This window comes from Moschus berezovskii, chromosome 17, assembly GCF_049115385.1.
Source record: "Moschus berezovskii isolate FMDL1 chromosome 17, NW_MosBer_1.0, whole genome shotgun sequence".
Taxonomy (NCBI): domain Eukaryota; kingdom Metazoa; phylum Chordata; class Mammalia; order Artiodactyla; family Moschidae; genus Moschus; species Moschus berezovskii.
This window is the reverse complement of record NC_142476.1, coordinates 62152055-62172353: the sequence shown is the minus strand read 5'-3', so window position 1 is coordinate 62172353 and position 20299 is coordinate 62152055. Positions and strand designations below refer to the sequence as shown.

The 20299-nt window shown below is 37.3% G+C and overlaps 1 protein-coding gene across 15 annotated transcripts in view; it reads right to left on the bottom strand.

Annotated features, from left to right (window-relative positions):
* CDC42BPA (CDC42 binding protein kinase alpha) overlaps nt 1-19579 on the bottom strand; it is a 297091-nt gene extending 277512 nt beyond the window's left edge. For all 15 annotated transcript variants that reach the window (XM_088845512.1, XM_088845513.1, XM_055419752.2 and 12 more), the window contains exon 1: nt 18454-19579. In XM_088845512.1, the coding sequence (XP_088701638.1) occupies nt 18454-18631 (178 nt within the window). In that variant the 5' untranslated portion in view covers nt 18632-19579. The remainder of the gene's footprint in view (nt 1-18453) is intronic.
* Nucleotides 19580-20299: the final 720 nt, after the last annotated feature.

Below are 20299 nucleotides of genomic sequence, written 5' to 3'. Positions count from 1 at the left end.
TAAATGGTTTAGACCTTGACACGACCACTTAATACCCCAGTTTTCTCATCTATAAGAATAACGGTACCTTCTTCATAAGGTTGTGATTATTATTAAATAGGATAATCCATGAAAACTGCTTAAACAGTACCTGGCACACAGTAAACAATCAATATTAGCTATTGTTATTCAGCTGGTTGCCCAGAGCAAAACCATGGGTCATTCCATGACTAATGATCTAAATTATGACCCAAAACACTGTCACATCAAAATCTTATTTTCTTTAGCACTCCTAGAAATATCTAAAGTAATCCTATTTATTTACATGTTTATTTCCTGAATTCCCCTTAAATTTTGATATAAGTTTCACGATAGCAGAGACCCTGCCTGCCTTGGTCATTGCTGGATCTGCAGAAAATGATACCTACCACATACTTGACATGCCATAAATACTTGTTAAAATGAATTAATGGGTGAACTCCAAAATCATTCTATCATAACAAGAGACTAAAAATCCTAAGGCTACTTATGCTTTGGTAGAAAGCAATTTCCAAGATTCCTTGCTTTAAAAACAAATACATATTCAATGGCTTCCTACTGTCCAGAGTCAAATTCAACTTATGTAGTAATACTTCTCAAATGGCCCCAACCCACCATTCCAACTATATTTCCCACTATTCCCTCACTCTGCTACAAAGCATATGCCTTTGAGCTTTCCTGCCTCTATACTCTAGCTCCACTGTTCCCTTCATCTAAATGCCCTTCCTCCTACCTCTAATTCACAAAATGCTGTTCTAAGGATCAGCTTAAAAGTCACCACCATAACTGATCCTTTTTCACTCCCTACTCTCCTCATCAAAAGTAATCCCTCTTGTGTCTCCTTTAATACATCTATATTCTGCTTAATTCCTTGAGGGTAGGAACCTACTGTCCATCGTCATTGTTCCCATACTCTATTATACACATAATCCCCACGCTCCATTATACACATAATATTTATTGTGTACAATAAATATTTATGAATTAACTTTAAAAAGACCTTCTCCTAACCACACCATCTGGAGATATCACTAATAATAAAGATACATTGGAATTTATTTGTGTCAGAGATACAAGGAGAGCTGATTCTTGGTGTGAAATATATAAAAAGACAATTAATAATCTAAGATTATTCATCTTGGTTGCCAAACGAGCACCACAAACAAATTTTACAGGCATTCAGAGAGGAATAAGCCAACAAAAGATGTCATGGCTTATGCTCCAATTAAAAATAAAAAAAAAGATGGGATGGCTGAGAAAAGTATCATTTTAATGACCATCTGCAATCTTGAAATTAAAACTTAATTGTATATATCTATAATGCATCGTTTTCTCTGTTCTATACAGCAACACTGGCTCAGAATCCTTAAATCAAAACCACACATTAGAGAAGGCATTAATTAGAGTTGGTCAGGGAAAAGGCAAAGAACACCATAAAACTTTACTGTAGCACTAATAATTCCTAAAGAAATTGCTATAAACTGCTAAAAACCACAATGTCAACTGTAGGAGAGACGCGTGTGGTTTACCCAGAACCCATCCACTCTTTGTAAACAGAATCCTAGTATTGTTATCAATACTTCCCTCACATAGCCTATGTATCCTCAATACTCTCACCAAAGTAACCACTAGTTCAAAAACAGACATGTTTCCTCGTTCTGGCTATTCAGACTAGAGGGGAGATTTTGGGGGTGTTTCTATGAAAGGTGGGCTTGTCCCTCTTGAAAGGGCTATAGGAAGCCACTTCTCTGTCTCCATCTCAATCGCTCTCTTCTCCCACTTAAAAAGGGATCAAGTTGCTCCAGTGCCATCAGTACCACAGTCTCGAGGGAAAAGTGTTAAGAGAAGCCAATGCTACAGCCGTGGTGAGTACAAAGATACAATAATACAGAAATAACAGAGAATACATTCTACACAGAATAATATAGAAAATAAGATTGTGATAATTCAGTATTAATGATAACTAATATTGAGGCCAGGCACTGGTCTACTACCACATGTGCAATATTTTAGTCTTCACAACTCTGTGAAGTATATATAATAACTATCACCACTTTCAGAGATGAAGAAACTGAGGAACAAAGAGGTTCATCAATAAGCACCATTGCTTTGTCATGTTAAGTGGAAAAAGGAGAATATAAAAAATACCAGAATTGCTTCCATGTAGAAAGCTAAATGTGCATATAAAAAAAAAAAAATAGGAAGGTACAAAAATGACAAAAGTTGCTATGTCATAGTGGCAAATTTTTTTCTACTTTAAAAAAAAACTGTAGTGGCCATTTTCATATTAAGAACAAATAATTTTAAAATATAATTTACAAAACATATATATAAATTAATCCCCTCACACATTGCACACAAACAGAAACCAAATTAATTGGAAAGGCGTTATCAATTAAATTCAGATCTATAAAACCAAAAATCTCAAGTTAACCTCAAACAAAATAAAAATGTATTTCTTTTTCAAACAAAAGAAGTCTGAAGGTAAACAGTCCAAGGCTGGTAGGGCAGTCTGACAAAGCTGTCAAGGGATTCAGGATGCTTTCACCTCCTACTACATCATCCTTGGAGCATGGCCTTCATGCGTCCATCCTTAAGGTTCAACTTCTGAAGATATCACTCGACATGTTCTCTGTATAGCAGAAGGGAGTAAGTGGGGAAAGTTCACCTTTTAATGAAGCTCCTGATAAAACATATCACTTTCACTTAATGTCTAATGTCCAAAACTAGTTTTGTGTCCAAACCTAACTGCAAAGAAAGCTAGAAAATACAGTCAGCTGAACATTATTAAAGAAGGGGAGCCCCCTCAAAACTCTAACAGCCTTTTTTAATAGAAATGGAAAAGCCAATCTTCAAATTCCTATGGAATTACAAGGGGCCCAGATTAATTAAAACAGTCTTGAAAAAGAAGAACAAAGTTGGAGGGCTCACTCTTCCTAATCTCAAGCTTATTACAAAACTATAGTAATCAAGGTTCTGTGATACTGACATAAGAACAGACATATAGACCAATGGAATAGAACTGAAAAGTCCAGAAATAAACCCATACACTTATGGCCTACTGCTTTTTGAAAAGGGTTTAAAGTTCATTTGATAGATAAAGAAGAATCTCTTTAAGGAATTATGTTGGGTCAACTGGATTTCCACATGTAAAACAATGAAGTTAGACTTCTACTTCACACCACATACAAAAATTAACTCCAAGTGGATCAAATAAAAAATAAGAGCTAAATGGCAACCCACTCCAGAATTCTTGCCTGGATAATCCCATGGATGGAGGAGCCTGGGAGGCTACAGTCCATGGGGTCACAAAGAGTCAGACACGACTGAGTGACTTCACTCACTCACTCGCAAACAGTAAAACTCTAGGAAGAAAATATAGAGAAAAATTTTCATGATATTGGACTTGGCAATGATTTCTCGGATATGGCACCACAGGCACAGGAAACAAAAGACAAAATAAATAAACTGGACTTTCTGAAAACGAAAAAACTTTGTGCATCAAAAGACAATTATCAACAGAGTAAAAAAAAGCAAAGCACAGAATGGGAGAAAATGTTTGCAAGTCATATATCTGAAAAGAGCTTAATATTCAGAATACATACAGAAGAACTCTTCGGCTTCTTCAATACAGAAGAACTCTTAAATCTCAACAACAAAAAAACAAACAACTCAATTTAAAATACTGGCAAATGACCTGAATAGACACTTCTCTGAAGAAGATATGCAAACGGCCAATAAGCACATGAAAATCCACCACTAATCATTTGGAAAACGCAAATTAAAACTACAATGAGATACCATTTCACACATACTAGAATGGATACAATAAAAAAATGTCAAGCTACCAAGTGTTGCCAAAAATACACAGAAACTGAAACCTTAGTACATTGCTGGTAGGACTGTGCAATGGTACAAATGCTTTGGAAAACAGTTTGGCAATTCCTCAAAAATGTTAAACATAGAATTACTATATGACCCAGAAACTCCACTCCTGGGTACATGTCCAAAAGAATTAAAAACAGGAAATCAAACAGATATCTATATACCCATGTTCGATTCAGTATTATTCATGATAGCCACAAATGTTCACTGAAAGATGGATGGATAAGAAAATGTGGTAATATACATACAATGGTATATTATTCAGCCTTAAATATAAATGAAACTCTGATATATGCTACAAAAAGGATGAATCTTGAAGACATTAAGTGAAATAAGCCAGATACCAAAGGATAAATACTGTATGATACAACTTTTATGAAACATCCAGAATAGGCAAATTCATAGAGAAAGAAAATAGATTACAGGTTATCAAGAGCTTGGGAGAGAAGAAAATGGAAAGTATTGCTTTATTAGTACAGAGTTTCTGTTTGGGGTGATGACAATTTTCAGAAATAGACAGCTGTGATGGCTACAAAACATTGTAAACATGTCACCGAATTATAAACTTTTAAATGGTTAAAACAGAAATTTTTGACATATGTTTAGCCACCAAAAAAAAAATGGTTAAAAAAAAAAGAACAAAGGGAGACAGGAAAATGGGGGAAACCAGAGAGATTACTGTGTTTTCATCCATCTCAGAAACAAATACATACACATACACACACACACACACTCATGTGTAGTAAGAATTTCAGGCAGCTACAATTTTCAAGGGTCCTTCCCTCCCCAGAGTTGTACCATGTCTCCAAATTCAAATATATTTCCAAAGCACTGGTAACAAGGAGCATTTAGAGCACATCTAAAACACATACACAAACACAAAATAATCACAAGTTAAATTATAATCAAACAGCACCAGAATTCAACCACTATAACTGCCTTTACTCACACTGTATTATTTTTGTAGTAATAATCTAACAACCTAATAACGTCTTTTTAGTTTTAATAATTTGGCTAAATATGTGAATAAACCAGATGGCATTCATATAGTCATATCTGCTATACCCTAAAATCTCAAAAGGAAAATTAATCAAAACTAAGCTGAGCTTTCCTTGGAAGAAAAGCTACAACAAACCTAAACAGCGTATTAAAAAGCAGAGACATTACTTTACCGACAAAGGTCCATCTAGTCAAAGCTATGGTTTTTCCAGTAGTCATGTACGGATGTGAGAGTTGGACTGTAAAGAAAGCTGAGCACCGAAAAATTGATGCTTCTGAACTGTGGCACTGGAAAAGACTCCTGAGAGTCCCTTGGACAGCAAGGAGATCAAACCAGTCAATCCTAAAGGAAATCAACCCAAAATATTCATAGGAAGGACTGATGCTAAAGTTGAAGCTCCAATACTTTGGCCACCTGATGTCAAGAGCCAACTCACTGGAAAAGACCTTGATGCTGGGAAATATTGAAGGCAGGAGGAAAAGGGGTTGACAGAGGACAAGATGGTTGGATGGCATCACCAACTCAATGGACATGAGTTTAAGCAAGCTCCAGGAGATAGTGAAGGACAGGGAAGTCTGGCATGCTGTGTCCATGGGGTCGCAAAGAGTCAGACGCGACTGAGCAACAAAGCTGAGCTAAACACACTGGTCATCTATAAAACTCCATATCCAATTTGCGGGAATAGAATCATATTTAAAGGCATGTAAATACTAGCCTTTACATTTTGGAGGCTAGTATCTTTTAGAAATGGACAACCTTTAAAGTCGAAGAAATATAAACCAGGTGAAACAGTTAATCATAGTGAAAATCTTTCTGTGAAAGGACAGTAGTAAACTGAACTTTTCTTGATATTTTTTCAGAAAGTTTTCCAAACTTTCAAAATGAGAAATTCTGACTCCAATATAATTTCAGTAACATGCAGAGAATTTTAGGGAAAAAAATTAGTGCAAAAAGCTTTACCTGAAAATTCTTAGTATTGGGGTTTTTTAAAATTTAAATAATTTCTATTTCAAAAACTACATACTCTTACAAAAATCATCTTTGTACATTTCAGAATTGAAATGTAAATTAGATACTGCTACAAAGGAAATATTACTATAACTAGAGGAAAAATTCCTTCATTATTTCCAAATACCAGTTGTATGACATCATTTCCTTTTACCTCTGTTTTTTAAAAATGGGATGGTTGAAATTTTAGTTTTTGTAGCATACCTAATTGAAAACAAAATGATACTAGGTTATTATAAATATTTCATTCTAACCCTGGGTAACTATTTTAAACTATGGACGCTGCTATCTAGGAACTCTGGTTAGAGCTACTTTTAAATTCTTTTGATTCTAAGTAAAAGCATTGTATCCAGAAACTGAAAAATGATCACCAATTTAAGATTTAAATTTTAGTTTACAGCAATACTATTTTTAATATTTTCTTTTTCCCTTTTAGATGAAATGCAAGAATAAGTACAGAATGTTTTAAGTATACAATCACCAACAAAATAAGTTACTAACGGTCTGGAAAACAGTTAAAATGACCTTCAACAACAGCAGTGCATTCAACAAAAAAATCAGGAGAATAATCTCTCATGTAAGGAAACAAAGTACTGAATAACTGTTTAGTCCTTTGGGCTGCTATAATAAAATACCACAGATCTATTTCTTAAATTCTGGAAGTTAGAACTCCAAGACCAAGGTGCCAGCACAGTTGCCTTCTGTGTCCTCACATAGTGGAAGGCTTCGCAAGCTCTCTAGGGCCTCTTTTACCACAAAGGAACGACTAATCCCATTCAGAGAGGTTCCACAAAGGCCTCACTTCCTAATGTCATCATCTTTAGGGGTTTGGATTTTAACATATGGATTTTGGAGGGACACTAACATTCAGACCACAGCAACAATTCAATAATAATTTGTTTTAGAGTGTGTTTTTCAAGTATCCTAGAGTTCAAATTAAACAAGGAAATCATCCCCTGCAAACCCGACCCAGGAGTAGTTAGAAAACAGTCCAGTTTCCCTCTAAGTCCTACTGCTCAGCACTACCTAAAACAAACTTCTCATAACCCAGCCCTAAAACAGATATGAAAAGGATAACTCAAATTATTTAGGTTTAAAAAAATTTCTCTGTGGAATATTAAAATTTATTTCAAAAAGAATCTGATTTAATATGAGGCATTTCCTTGCATTTACAAGGTCCAAGGCTGTGTGCTTAGTTGCTCAGTTGTATCCGACTCTTTGCGACACCATGGACTGTAGCCCACCAGGCTCCTCTATCCATGGGATTTTCCAGGCAAGAACACTGGAGTGGGTTGCCATTTTCTCCTCCAGGGCATCTCCCCGACCCAGGGATCGAATCCCCATCTCCTGCATTAGCAGGCAGGTTCTTAACCACTGAGCCACCAGGTAAGCCTACAAGAGAAGCTGAGTACTGTTAAAACAGAGCTATCCTGAAGCTGAGTATCTGACAAGCATTCTGATGCCTGTTGTCAAAATACCTGGTTGCTTACTACTTTATAGAAGTGATCATTTCATCCATCTTTTTTATCATTTGTATAATTTAGTTTGTCTTTACTGATCAACTAGAGTTCTTCTGTTGTGTTCAATTCCATAAACATTGAGTAATATGTGTGCCTTATGTACTTCATTAATGTAATTACATAGAATTTACCCTACCTTTTCCTAAGATAAAGACTATTCATAAAGTGCCATCTATAAGAACAGAGCAATCACTAAAGAAGAAAAAAGACTATCTGCTCAAAAATAAACTGATAAATTTTAAATCTCCTATTTACCATATCTAGTTTTGAGCTCCTGGGTTAAGGACTTAGAAAAAAAATTGAAAATCAGATTAATGAGGAAGAATTAAAGGAACAAGGACCACATAATTCTTCAAAAACTATTTTTTAAAGTATTCATGTTTATTAGTTATTCACAAACACAGATTCAATTGCCAATTAAGGTTCAAGAAAACCACCAGGCCCCAGTAAGTACCTTCACTCTCACCAAAAGTCTTTCCTTTTCTGTACCAACCTCCCAACACAGTTACAGCATAACCTTAATTAAATCCATATTTACTGTTTCCATTCCTGTGACATGATTTGTGATCATTTTCTACACCAATCTTTTTCTTAATAATTGCTTTCTCATTTGCTTCATTTTCCAAGCAACTCTAAGCTCTCCCCAGATTTCTGAATCTCCTTTCAAGATATTCACTTCCATCAGATATTAAAGAAGTCTCTCAGGGAGATTTCTCTGCTGCCTCTTCTCTGGGCTGATTGACCTCTATGTTCTGTGCAATCACTCTGTGTTCTCCCTTCACCATCATCCTAGGAAATCCTTTCTTCTCTCACCTCTACTGGATCTCCTACTAGGAGATATCCTGTATTTTCTCATCTTAATTTCCTCTCTCGTTTAGTTGGGACTAGAGCATCCAACTCATCACAGTGTGTCTCTCCTGGTTTCAGCACAAGTCGATATATTAAGAAATTCCCTAGTCCCAGGTAAACCTGGATGCTGGGTTACCTTACTGGGAGTCCACGGGTTGCAGGTCAAACATTTTTTGAAGACCCACGGCTCTTAACATGTCCTCATCCCACCTTCACACTTGATTGAGAATACGGATGGCTACAGAATTCCAGTTTGGAAATCTTTTTCCTTCAGAATACTATCTTCCAGCTTCCAGTGTTGCTGCTGAGAATTCCAGAGCCTTTCTGATTCCTGATCGTTTGTATTTATTAGTTTCTTTTCGGAAACTTTTTGAGTCAATTCTTTGTCCCCAGATCTGGAAATTCCACAGTGAACTTGCTGTAAATCTTGATATGAATCTATTTCCACCCCTAGTGCTGTACTTGGTGGGGCCTCTCTGTCCAGAAACTCATGTCCTTCAATTCTAGAATATTTTCCTAGAGGTTCCGTCCCTCCATCCTCCCAGTTGGAATTCCTATTATTCAGACCTCTTAAACTGGTCCTCCAGTGTTCTTCTCTTCTATCTCCTCTCTTCTATCCCTTTGTGATTTTTGCTCTATTTTCCAAGAAACTCCTTGTTTTACCTTCCAGTTCTTGAACTGAGGTTTTAATTTTAGCTATCACATGTTTAATTTCAAAGGATTTTTTTATTCACTTTTATCCCTTTTTAGGACATCCTGACTCATGACTTACTTGATGGTCCTTCTCTTATCTCTGAGAATATTGATAGTTTTTTTGAAATTATGCTTTCTCTGCAGACGCTGTTTCACGTAAGGTGTTTTTTCCCCATTTTTCTGTTCATTTGCAGTTGTACTTATTTCCTTACAGGCTTTCTTCAGATATGTGACAATCCTTGGTTTTCTATTAGGTTTGAGAAAATGAAAGAGCTAATCAAAGCTCTGAAGCCCTGGGTGAAGTCCACTGATAATGAACTGCACTAAAGTGTGATTGCCTAAGCCCTTTGCTAAGGAATCTCTGATATATCTATATCTTAATCCTTGATTTTGGAGCTGGTCAGATGCTCCAGAGACACTTCTCTAACCCCCTGCCTTTGTGATAAAGGCCTAGTTGTCCACATTCTGGGAGTCAAGCAAAAGTAAATAAACATGTATTTACTCTCCTGTTTTCAGTATGAGATGCCAATCCTAAACTATGCCTAACATCACTCAACACAGAGAACCTCTGTTTTACTGAAAATGAACATCCAATCTTTGGGGAGGAAAGACAGGAGTCAGGTGGCATGGAGGAGCAGAGGGGCACTAGAGCCCCTACTATTCACACAACAGTTTCAATGGATGGCCCACATTTTAGCCCCACCCTTACCTCAACTTTCACAGGTTCCTGACAATACCAACATCTAAGACTTCTGAGGATTCTGCCAAGTAAAAGGGATAGGCCCTGCTTTACACAATTAACACCTTGACGTTCTCAGATGTGCTAAGTCAGCAGTTACCACTCGTCTACCTGCTTTTTCAGCTTCCAATATTTCATAGTATCCTCCCATTTTTCTCATCCTTGAAGATTCATGACTTTTTAAAAATCCCTTTACTGTAGTTTTAATGGGGTTGCAGAAGAAAATGCAACTAGTTGTGTGTTCAACTCATCATCACCAGACTGCTGACTGTTGTGCAAATAAGGTTAAACAAACACTTAATGTAAGAAAGTTTTATCTTCAAAAACTAGAGATTATTTGCATTTTATCTTATTCCTTAAACAGTAGCATCCTCTTCTCCTTACCTTTACCCAATTAAATACTTATAGACTGTCAACTGCTAAGGGAGGGGATGATAAACCACTACTTGTAAGAAATCCCTTTTGAAATAAAACAAGATACATCAGTGAGGAAAGAAATCATGGACTACTAATACTAAGCAAGTAAAAGATTTGATTAGTAGAAGATTAAACGCTTTATATATGAAATACAGTTGGGGAAACACCAGGGTATACTGTGAGTTTTCTTTATGCTTACTATCAGTCCACAACACACGTTTATGGGTGCTACATAATCTTTAGTCCACAGAACGCCCTAAGTGAATGGATACCTATAATTTTTCAGGATTATTTTCATCTTCTGAGTTGAGGTCTAGAACTCTACCACTGATTTGCAGGTTGGAGCTTTATAAATATAAAAATAAATCATAACTAGCCATTTCATAATATTTGCTGTTGGTGATGAAAATACGCACGAGGTTAATATTTACTAAAAAACAGTTCTGTTAATAACAACAAAATGTGACAATGCAAAATATCCTAAGAGAAGGAATAAGATGCTGTCTGCATAGTCAGACATCAGAGGGAAAGACACCTCTGATGCCAATATAATTCAATAAAACATTATCAGTTAGTTATGTTTGTCAACAGTAAAATAAAGTTATTTACATACCTGTATAACCAATATTTCAACTAAACTTTCAAAATGAGTATTTTATCTTCCTTTATCATAGGGCCCAATAGAAACTTCAAAACCAGAATGAGAAAAAAAGACAACAAAATTTAACTATAAATCACCAGAAAAAGAAAATTCTAAAGCAACCTTCAACCTTTTGGAAGAATGAGCTATTATTATTATCTCGATTTTCCACTGATGATAAAACAGACTTAGAGAAGTTAAGTAACTTGCTTAAATCAACCAGCCCATAACCAAGGGAGCCAGTCTGAAGCCAAAGTCCCTGCTATTGTTTAGCATATAGGTTTAGAACAGAAATATTTCAGGGTGAGGTATTCCACTGTAGATCTTCACCATGGAAACTCTTAGGATTAAATTTAATTAAGCTTTTATCACTATGAATAGAACAAACTGAACAGAAGTGTTTTTTTTTGTAGATTAAGTCTACAGTGATGTGTAAGCAATTTGAAATAAAAATTGAAATTTAATAAATGACTGCATGACTGAACTAATTCACATGTATTCTTAAAAGATTGTTTTCAACCACACAGGTAGGTATTTTCAAACTTAATTAGATCAGGGTTGAGAGGAATAGTGTTGATGAGGAAGAATTAAAGAGAAAAATTAATGTGTGTCAGAAGTGAGTGGGAAAAAAGACTAATTGATCCTGTAAGTTATTTATCTTTAAAATCAAGTCAGATTACTCTCCAGTATTATTATCTACAACTCTATACTCAGAAGTTTACAGTAATCACAGAGTTCTACTTGCTCACAGAGTGTTGAAACAGCACCAATTATATATGGCTTCCTCTTTAATAAAAGTACTGTATATTCTGGCTTCTTTGCACTACACATAATAGGTGCTGGCACTTGAAACCCATAGTTTCACAGATGCAAATAACAGTAAAGTTCCCACACTAATCCTAAAGTCTGAAACCAACAGCTTAGCAAAAACATTATAACCTTAAAAAAAACAATACTTAAAACTATAATGAATCCTGAAATTGCATGTCCATGATCTTTTCCTCTGAAATATCACAAAGTAATGAAAATAACTAAAGCTGCAAAAAGTTACAGTGAGAACTTCTGAATTTGTTGTGAAAGCCTATAGTTGAATAGCAAATTGATATGAGAGCAAGAAAAGGTCATAGAGACCTATCAGTAATTTCTAGGACTTTAGACACTAACAGCACTGATTAATTATTATATTTAATTTCATTCTACTTTACAGGGTGCTTTTCCTGGAGGCAAATGCTCACCAGCCTCACTCATGTCCTACTCCACCATGACTAAGTTTATCTTTCAGTTCTTGTGACTATCACACAGGAGACAAAAGTTCACAACCACTAAGTAAAATCTAACTTATTCAGATTTGGATTTTCTCTCCAAACCATACAGCGTTCCAAATTTTCCCTCAAAATTAACTCTTTCTATCCCTGACACAAGGGACACCATGACTTCATACTGAAAGAGCATTTCCCAAAGGGTGTTCCATGGAACACTGGCTTTCATCCATCTTACCCAAAACATAAAAAATTTCAGAACCCACAATCTTTCTAATGTTTAATTTTGTTCAAAATACTTTCCCATATTTATTTAGCCACATAAACCTTCTCCCCTCCAAAAGCACATATTAATATCCCAGATTTCCAGAACCACTTAAATACTAGGGAGGAGGCTAGAGTAAAGAAACCCTAACTCCCAACAGAACAGTTCATGTGAGGAAGAATTAATGGGCAAATAGTGAGACTGGAAAGTGGAGTGCCAGGTCTTGAGCCTCCTGTTAACCATGAAAGCCAAAGTGCTACTTTTCTACAGCAGCAGATAAAGAAGCACTAGAATGGGAGGAGCACTACTGGCCAATAGAGGCTAATAGCTATTAATTGGAAGAAGTGGACAATGCAGAGGGGAGCTAGCTGAGAAAAGCAATTCTGTTACTCTGCTGCTAAGTCACTTCAGTCGTGTCCGACTCTGTGCGACCCCATAGACGGCAGCCCACCAGGCTCCCCCATCCCTGGGATTCTCCAGGCAAGAACACTGGAGTGGGTTGCCATTTCCTTCTCCAATGTGTGAAAGTGAAAAGTGAAAGTGAAGTCGCTCAGTCATGTCGGACTTGTAGTGACCCCATGGACTGCAGCCTACCAGGCTCCTCCGTCCATGGGATTTTCTAGGCAAGAGTACTGGAGTGGCTTGCCATTGCCTTCTCCGTCAGTATCAAAGGGGGAAAAAGGAAATCCCCTTCATCTGGAAAGGAGTTTCATATGCAGTGATAACAAAAGACAGTCATTCATATGTCTAGGATGACCTGTATTTATAGTGCGGGTCATTAAAAAAAAAAAAAACACCCTTTATGGAAAGAAGTTCTTGACTCAAGAGCCAGCAAAATCTGCTGAGCCGTTCTTCGTATTAGCTACTGAAACTTGAAGGCAACCTCACTGGAAGTTTTGTGAGTAACAAGGGAACCAGCAAACCCTGCTCACCCGTATCTACTGTAACATGCGTCTGGAGTAACGGGAAGGCATAAACAGAAACTACAACCAGTATCTATCTATAGGTCATATCCCTCATGTTTGACAAGTTATACAACTTTACAGTCAATGGGAGTCAACATCCAGGAGCCCAAAGTCAGAGAAGGAAAAATGCGAAAAGAAAGGAAATGAGCCATCAAAGACAAAACAAATGAGTGAATTCACCTGTCCATTAATTTCTAAATTAAATCAGCCTGAAGTAGCAACCCAGGAAAACAGTATATTCATGCTCGTTATCTCATTTTTCCTCTCTCCTATTCTCCCTCCCTCCCTCCAAGTATCTTATCCCTATCTAACTTCCTTTTCTTTAAATTCTTCAATCTGTCCCTAATTTAAACACGTGTGCTTTGTGAAAAGGGTAACTATGTCCATATTTTCACTGTTAAACAGCCAACATGCTTTAGTATCATCTACCCTAGAATTCTAACTCTGTTCATTCCAATCTTCAGTAAAATAGACAAGAAAACACAGGAATTGTGTATAACAATAGTTATTCTTTCAAAACATGGCTACTTAGTATTTTCTATTCTAGTATATTTAATTTTTTAAATGCTAGCTAGACTTAGTAAACCGACTCTAAAACCTATCAAAACCAATAGGATGAAATCAGCAATATATACAATATACTGGCAATAAGTGAACATGAAGAGAAAAGGTTTTGGGAGAATTTTTTTTACTACCACAGAAGAGGAGTACAATAAAATATTAATTTGCAACAAGCTCAGTTCTTTTACTTTAAAATAGCCTGGGCTTACTACTTAATATTAGTCAAGTCCCAGGAATTATTTCATAAAATTTCCAAAATTATTTCATAAAACTTCCCACATATTATGCTATTTGTGTTTACACCACTATGTTTAGATATGTCCTACATTTTCATATGAAATAAGTTCCTAAAATTATTATTGTTATTCTTGACATCCCTGTTCTCACTCATGGAGCAATATATCCTTTTAAAAAGAAAGAAATAGAAGAGAAGTGGAAATATAACAGCCACCATTTATTAACATGTGTCTATCATGTGCCAGCATTGTGTGAGATCAAATAATTGTACTTATTATCACTCTTAGAAGAGACTAGATTATTAGGTGACTAGTATAACGGATACTACCCAACCTATATTTCTGGTGACATTTATGACGATCCTAATTGAGGACTTAAACCTAATTATGTGTATTAAATGAACTTTTTGATAATTTGGTATGATTAATAAACTCTACTTAGGAAAAGCTAACAATGAAGAACAGTATAAGTGAAAAACAAAGAAAAGATTCAGATTTCTGTAATTAGGCCATTATCACCTCCCTTAACAGATCTACACATCAAAAAACGTGAATAAGCTTTAAAACTACTCTAACAAAATGAAAAGTTTAAACCACAGTACCTACTGATGTACTCTAGTAACAAGTTTATTAACCATTCAGGTTATTTTGTGTGTGTGTGCATACACTGAATAAACTATAAAATTACTGTTGTTAAAGGATAACTCCAATATTCAGAAAGCATCAAAATACAGTTAGCCACGTACAGTCTGGCTTTTTCTTATTTGAGTAATATTATCTTTCCCCTATTTTTTAAGCAACTTGATTCAGAATTTCCTAAAATTTTAACTTTCCATTTCAAAGTAGAGGATAGTCAATTTAATGAATAACATATTCATTTAGTCACTACCAGCAAATTAGCTTATAATGTAAAAACTATTTTTACAACTCTACTGTAGAGTTACACTACTGACATCAAAGTTATTATTTTATAAACAAAAATATAAACCATAATCATTTTGACAAAAAAACAAGGACAAAACATAATCTTTCAAATCTTACTGTATATAACTGGAAAATATCAATTTGACAGTGATCTATGGTGTTAAGGTATAAAAGCACTCTTATCCCCTTGCTCTACTGCTCAATGGCTTAATCCCCTCTTCCTTTCTAGAACTCTACTTACTTCCTCCCTGAGGCCCTCAGCACCAAATGCAAGGAGTTCTATCCAAAACCAAAATCTGACTTTGGTTGTCTCACTGTAATGATGCTGTAATGAACAAAACATTAACAGTATCAATATAAATATGAAATGGATCGTAACTAGGAATAAAGTGAAATTGATGGAAATGAAGCAAGTCAAATAGAATTTTGCTGACTCCATTTTTAAAAATAAAGCATATGTAGGGAGGAGAGTTTGGGGGAGAATGGATGTAAGTATACATATGGTTCAGTTCTTCTGCTGTTAACCTGAAACTATCACAACATTGTTAATCTGCTATACCCCAATACAAATTAAAAAGTTAAAAAAAAAAGATATTATCTAGATGACACTTTCATTAATACAGACAGCCAAACACAAATATACAGCATGTATTAACGGAGTATTTACTACTGCTCTCCTGTTGCAAATATTGGGTCTTTTAAAACTCAAACTAAAAACTGTTATCATTTAAGGCAAATCTAAATTATCAAATTTAACCCCAACAAACAAACTCTTTCCATTTCCAGCACAGACCAAATAAATAATGTTAAAAAATTAAACTGAGGCCAATTCACTATCTGGAAACTTTCTTCATCTAACTGCTTTTTATATAATGTTAGGTAGAATAAAATAAGACATTTCCCAAAATGCGTAATCAAATCATACTCAAAGAACAACAGATCTATTTCAATAATTAAATGAGGAGACTTAAATTGTTAAATAACCCAATTTCTCAAATAACTTAAAAATAGTAAATACTACTACCCATGATGTACTTCTTGACAGCTTTTTCCATTCTTTTCTTACTCCTTACGCAGACATCTATGATTGGTACCTTCCACTTTCAAGACTCAAACACCAACTTAAAAATGCCTGAGACTTAATAGACACTACCTAGTCCCAAAGCCTGGCTTCCCAGGTGGCTCAGGGGTAAAGAATCTGCCTGCTAAGCAGGAGACACAGTTCGATCCCTGGGTCAGGGAGATTCCCTGGAGAAGGGAATGGCAACTCACTCCTGTATTCTTGTCTGAGAAATCCCATGGACAGAGGAGCCTGATGGGTTACAGTCCATGGAATCCCAAAACAGTTGGACACGACTTAACAACTAAATAACAACAACAAAAGTTCTAAAGCCTACAAAATAAATCCTAAAAATTCTAGTCCCTTGTTTCTTATTACAACAGGAGTGTACTGAAGAGACTGTATATACTATTTTTGTTACATCACACCAGACTTCTAAAAGACAAAATATGAAGGATAACACTAAAACTCAATTTACTTTAAAATTGTGAAAAGTCCCTGTTTTGAAATTATTTAAAAATCTACTATATTATAAAAATAAAATGTATTTGGTCAAACACTTCTTTGACTTTTGGCTTATGTGGTTTAAATATATACAAACAAGTTTTTTTTTCTAATACAGATAAAAGAAACAAGATCCAAGAAAGCATATTTAGTGGAAAACGTATATAAATTTTTCTGATAATACAGCAAAATATCTCATAACATAAAAGTAAATTATTAACAACCAAAAGGCAATTGAGGATAGTTTTCTCTTTTATCATAATTTTTACATTTACAACTGGTACATACAAAGAGTTCTCCCATCATTTTTCAGATGAGAAAGAATAGATATTAAATGACAACCATAGACTAGAGTATTGCTATGGAACCATAATTTAAGAACTGAAACTCTAACTCGAAGTATCAGAATCTTCTTGTTAATTTTAAAAAAAGAACTAAAAAATTTCTAAATTTATGAAACATGAAGTGTAAAACTACACAGGCTTTATAAAATATTTTGCTCTACATATAAAATTAAAGGACATATACTCAGTAATGCAGTACCAAAGTCAAAACTGTCTCATTCTTAACACAGTGAGCTCTTGAAAGATGATTTAAAATTCTTACATTTCCAGTATGAGTTCAGTAACCTGTTTCTTAAAATCATTCAATTCATGTCTTATACACACACACACACATATATATATATTTAACCCTATGACATCAAGTTACTAGAAAATTCCTGATATTGACATATTGAATAATTAAAGTTATTATGGGCATGCAATCCTGAATAAGTGATTTACCTGGCAAATGAATTTTTAATAAATTTCAAGTCCAAAAAATGAAATAATCACCAACTAACTTTTGCTTCAAAAAAAAATAAAGCTTTACTTGCAAACAAAGACATTTTAATATAAAAACTTTCCAACAAACTCAAGTATACTTATTCCACAGGTACAAAATAACTTCTTTGGCTAATATCCTTCAAAAGTCAGTGTACCAATACAGATGCATTGATATGTACTATATTAACAGTATGATGTGTGACGATGTATACTCTTCTCACAGTGAACTGGTGGATGTTGGAACTTGCTCACAGGTAACACTGAAAGCAGAACTTAAACCAGGACTTCAAGCTAAAGGTCACATGGAGCATTTGCTCTCATCATTGATCTACTCCAATATCTATGTCTTCTAAATCGCATCTAGATTTCGGAGAATGAAGATAAAAAAATGAACCAGTTTAGGTCTAAATTAAATTTGGAGTGAATCTAACTCTCAGGCAGGCAGGAGTTGCTCCCAAATATTCTCTAGCAAATATTATCACAAAAATTTTAAACTATTTATGTCATCTTACAAACATGACAATTGTTGGCAAGTCCATGCTTAGTAATTTCCTTGCCTTGTACTATATAGAGATGTAATAAAACCCAACGATGACCACCTTCAAGTTCCTGTTGACCTTAGATATTTTAAAACCTCCTCCCATTTCCAGAGTGACTTCCAAAGCCTAAGAAGGAATGTTTCCACTAATAAATACCTTTCACTCGAATGCCTGTTAGACCACCACGCTTTAGACAAATTGAGCAATAATCCATTTCCACCCATCATAGAATTACTCAAAATTTGACTGACCAAAAAAACGTTAAGTTCTTCCCCTCAAGTTTCACATTAAATCCAGGCAACAACTGAGTACCACGCTTTCACTCTTGGGAAAATATTTACCGAAAACTGCTGAAAAAAAAAAAAAAACCCTGGAACTGGTGTCTACTCTTTTATTGTTTGTATACATACATATTTAAATACATAATACATACACAACAGATATGTTTATATACTTTTAACAGACTAGAGAGTTTATCACGGTAGCTCTCTGTAACAAATCACAATGGTCAGCTAAAGAGTTTTTATTTTAAATACAAACTTACCCCATTCTAGGTATTCAAGAATGTTCTTCTCTCTTCTCAATGGAGAATTATTGCATTCATCGTAAAGGCAGATGAGGATATCCAGTAACGTTTCCACACTGAAGCACTGCCCATTGGTCTGAGCGGGCCCATCCAAAATAAACTGCTCCAACTGCCTCAAACGCACTTCTCCAGACATGTTTGCTTCAATCTCCGCTGGTTTTCCTTTCAATTACTAAAACGATTTTGACTATGATTACTGAAACCTAAATGTTAAAATGTGTGGTTTAAAAATAAACCACTTGTTATTCAAATAACTGTCATGCAATGCCGGTGCTGAATTCAACATCCAACACGCCAGTAACCTCACTTAACTGAAGCGTCTTCAATTCCGCACATATACATATATTTTTGAGGAAAAGTTACCATAAAATATATATTTAATACATTTTTAAAAGAATAATACAATTAAATCGTATATTTAAATAAAATAATTAAAAAGTACAGCGAACCAAAGAGTCAACACTTCTTTAGGGAAAAAAAAAAAAGCTCTTCTCCTTCATTCAAAATTCAACTCGTGCAACAGAATCCTGAAACGAATCCGGCTGCATCATTTATGAATTAAGTCCCGATCTGCATCAGCAATTCACTTCCAGGCAGAAGGAAAATCGAAAGGGGAGGAAAAAGCCAGAATGTATATAAGGGGGAGGGAAAACCAAAAATTGTGCTGCAAATCCTCCCAGCCACCACTTGGATAACGCATCAGAGGCAATTTCTCCAGCGGGAAAGGGAGGGGGCGAGGTCCCTGAAGCAGCCCCTCGGCTCGGAGCACGCCAAGTCTTCCCTGGAGGAGGCTTTTCCTTTCTCCTTCCGAAGTCCTCTTTTTAAGGCTTTGCAGTTAGTCCTATTTCCAACCGATTCCGATGAAAACTCTTCATTTTTCTCCCCGCTTCTCCTAGGGGCCTGACTGACTGCGGGCGGCACTCGCCCCCGACTCCGGGAGCGGCGGCTACTTGGCGGCCCGAGCCCGCTCCATGTCGGTGGTCGCTGGGCCGCCGGCCTGGGCCGCGCCCGGCACGGAACCGGGTCTCCCCCACACCCGCACCGCGGCCGCCCGCCCGCCGACGCTCCCGATGCCCTGGCGAGGGGATGCTTTTCTGGATTCAGAGGACACGGACGGCGGCAACTGCGGCGGCGAGGGCGCGGGCGGCTCCGGCAGCTCGATCTCCCCCTTCTTCACACCCCTGGCTTAAGGGCATCTTTCCCCGGCGAGGAGGGAAGCGGCCGAGGCGCAGGAGGAGGGGTTGCTGCCGCGGGTGAGGAGAGCAGAGGCTGCCGCAGCCCGGCTCGCAGCCACTCCCTTCCTTTCCCTCCACCCCTCCCCCGCCTTCCCCGTTCTCTCGCGCTCGCGCCCTGGGCTCCGCCAGGCAGCTCCGGGGCCCACCGCACGCAGGCGGAGGCTGGCCGACGCGTCCAGATCCAATATGGCGGCCCCCGCCCCCGACACGCGCGCGCCCGCTCCCTCGCCCCGCCCCGCCCCCGCCCCGCCCCCGCCCGAGCGCAGCCGGCCCGGCGCGGTCCGGTCCAGAGGCCGCGCGGAGCCGAGCCCGGGCCCTGGGGCGCTGCGGGGGACGCGCGGGCGGGGGCGGGGGCGCGGCGGCTGCGCCACCCCGAGGGGCGAGAGGGGGCGCCTCGGCCGGCGAGGCTGCCGCTGCCGCAGCGTGGAATGCAGGGATACGGGAGGACTGAGGGAGGCCGAGGCGGCGGCGGCGGCCGCCGGTCTGGAGGGGGGCGGACCCGGGCGCGGGCTGGGAACTGCGCCACCGCCTCGCCGCTGTGTTCCCGGTCCTCGAGGCTTCCCGTACGG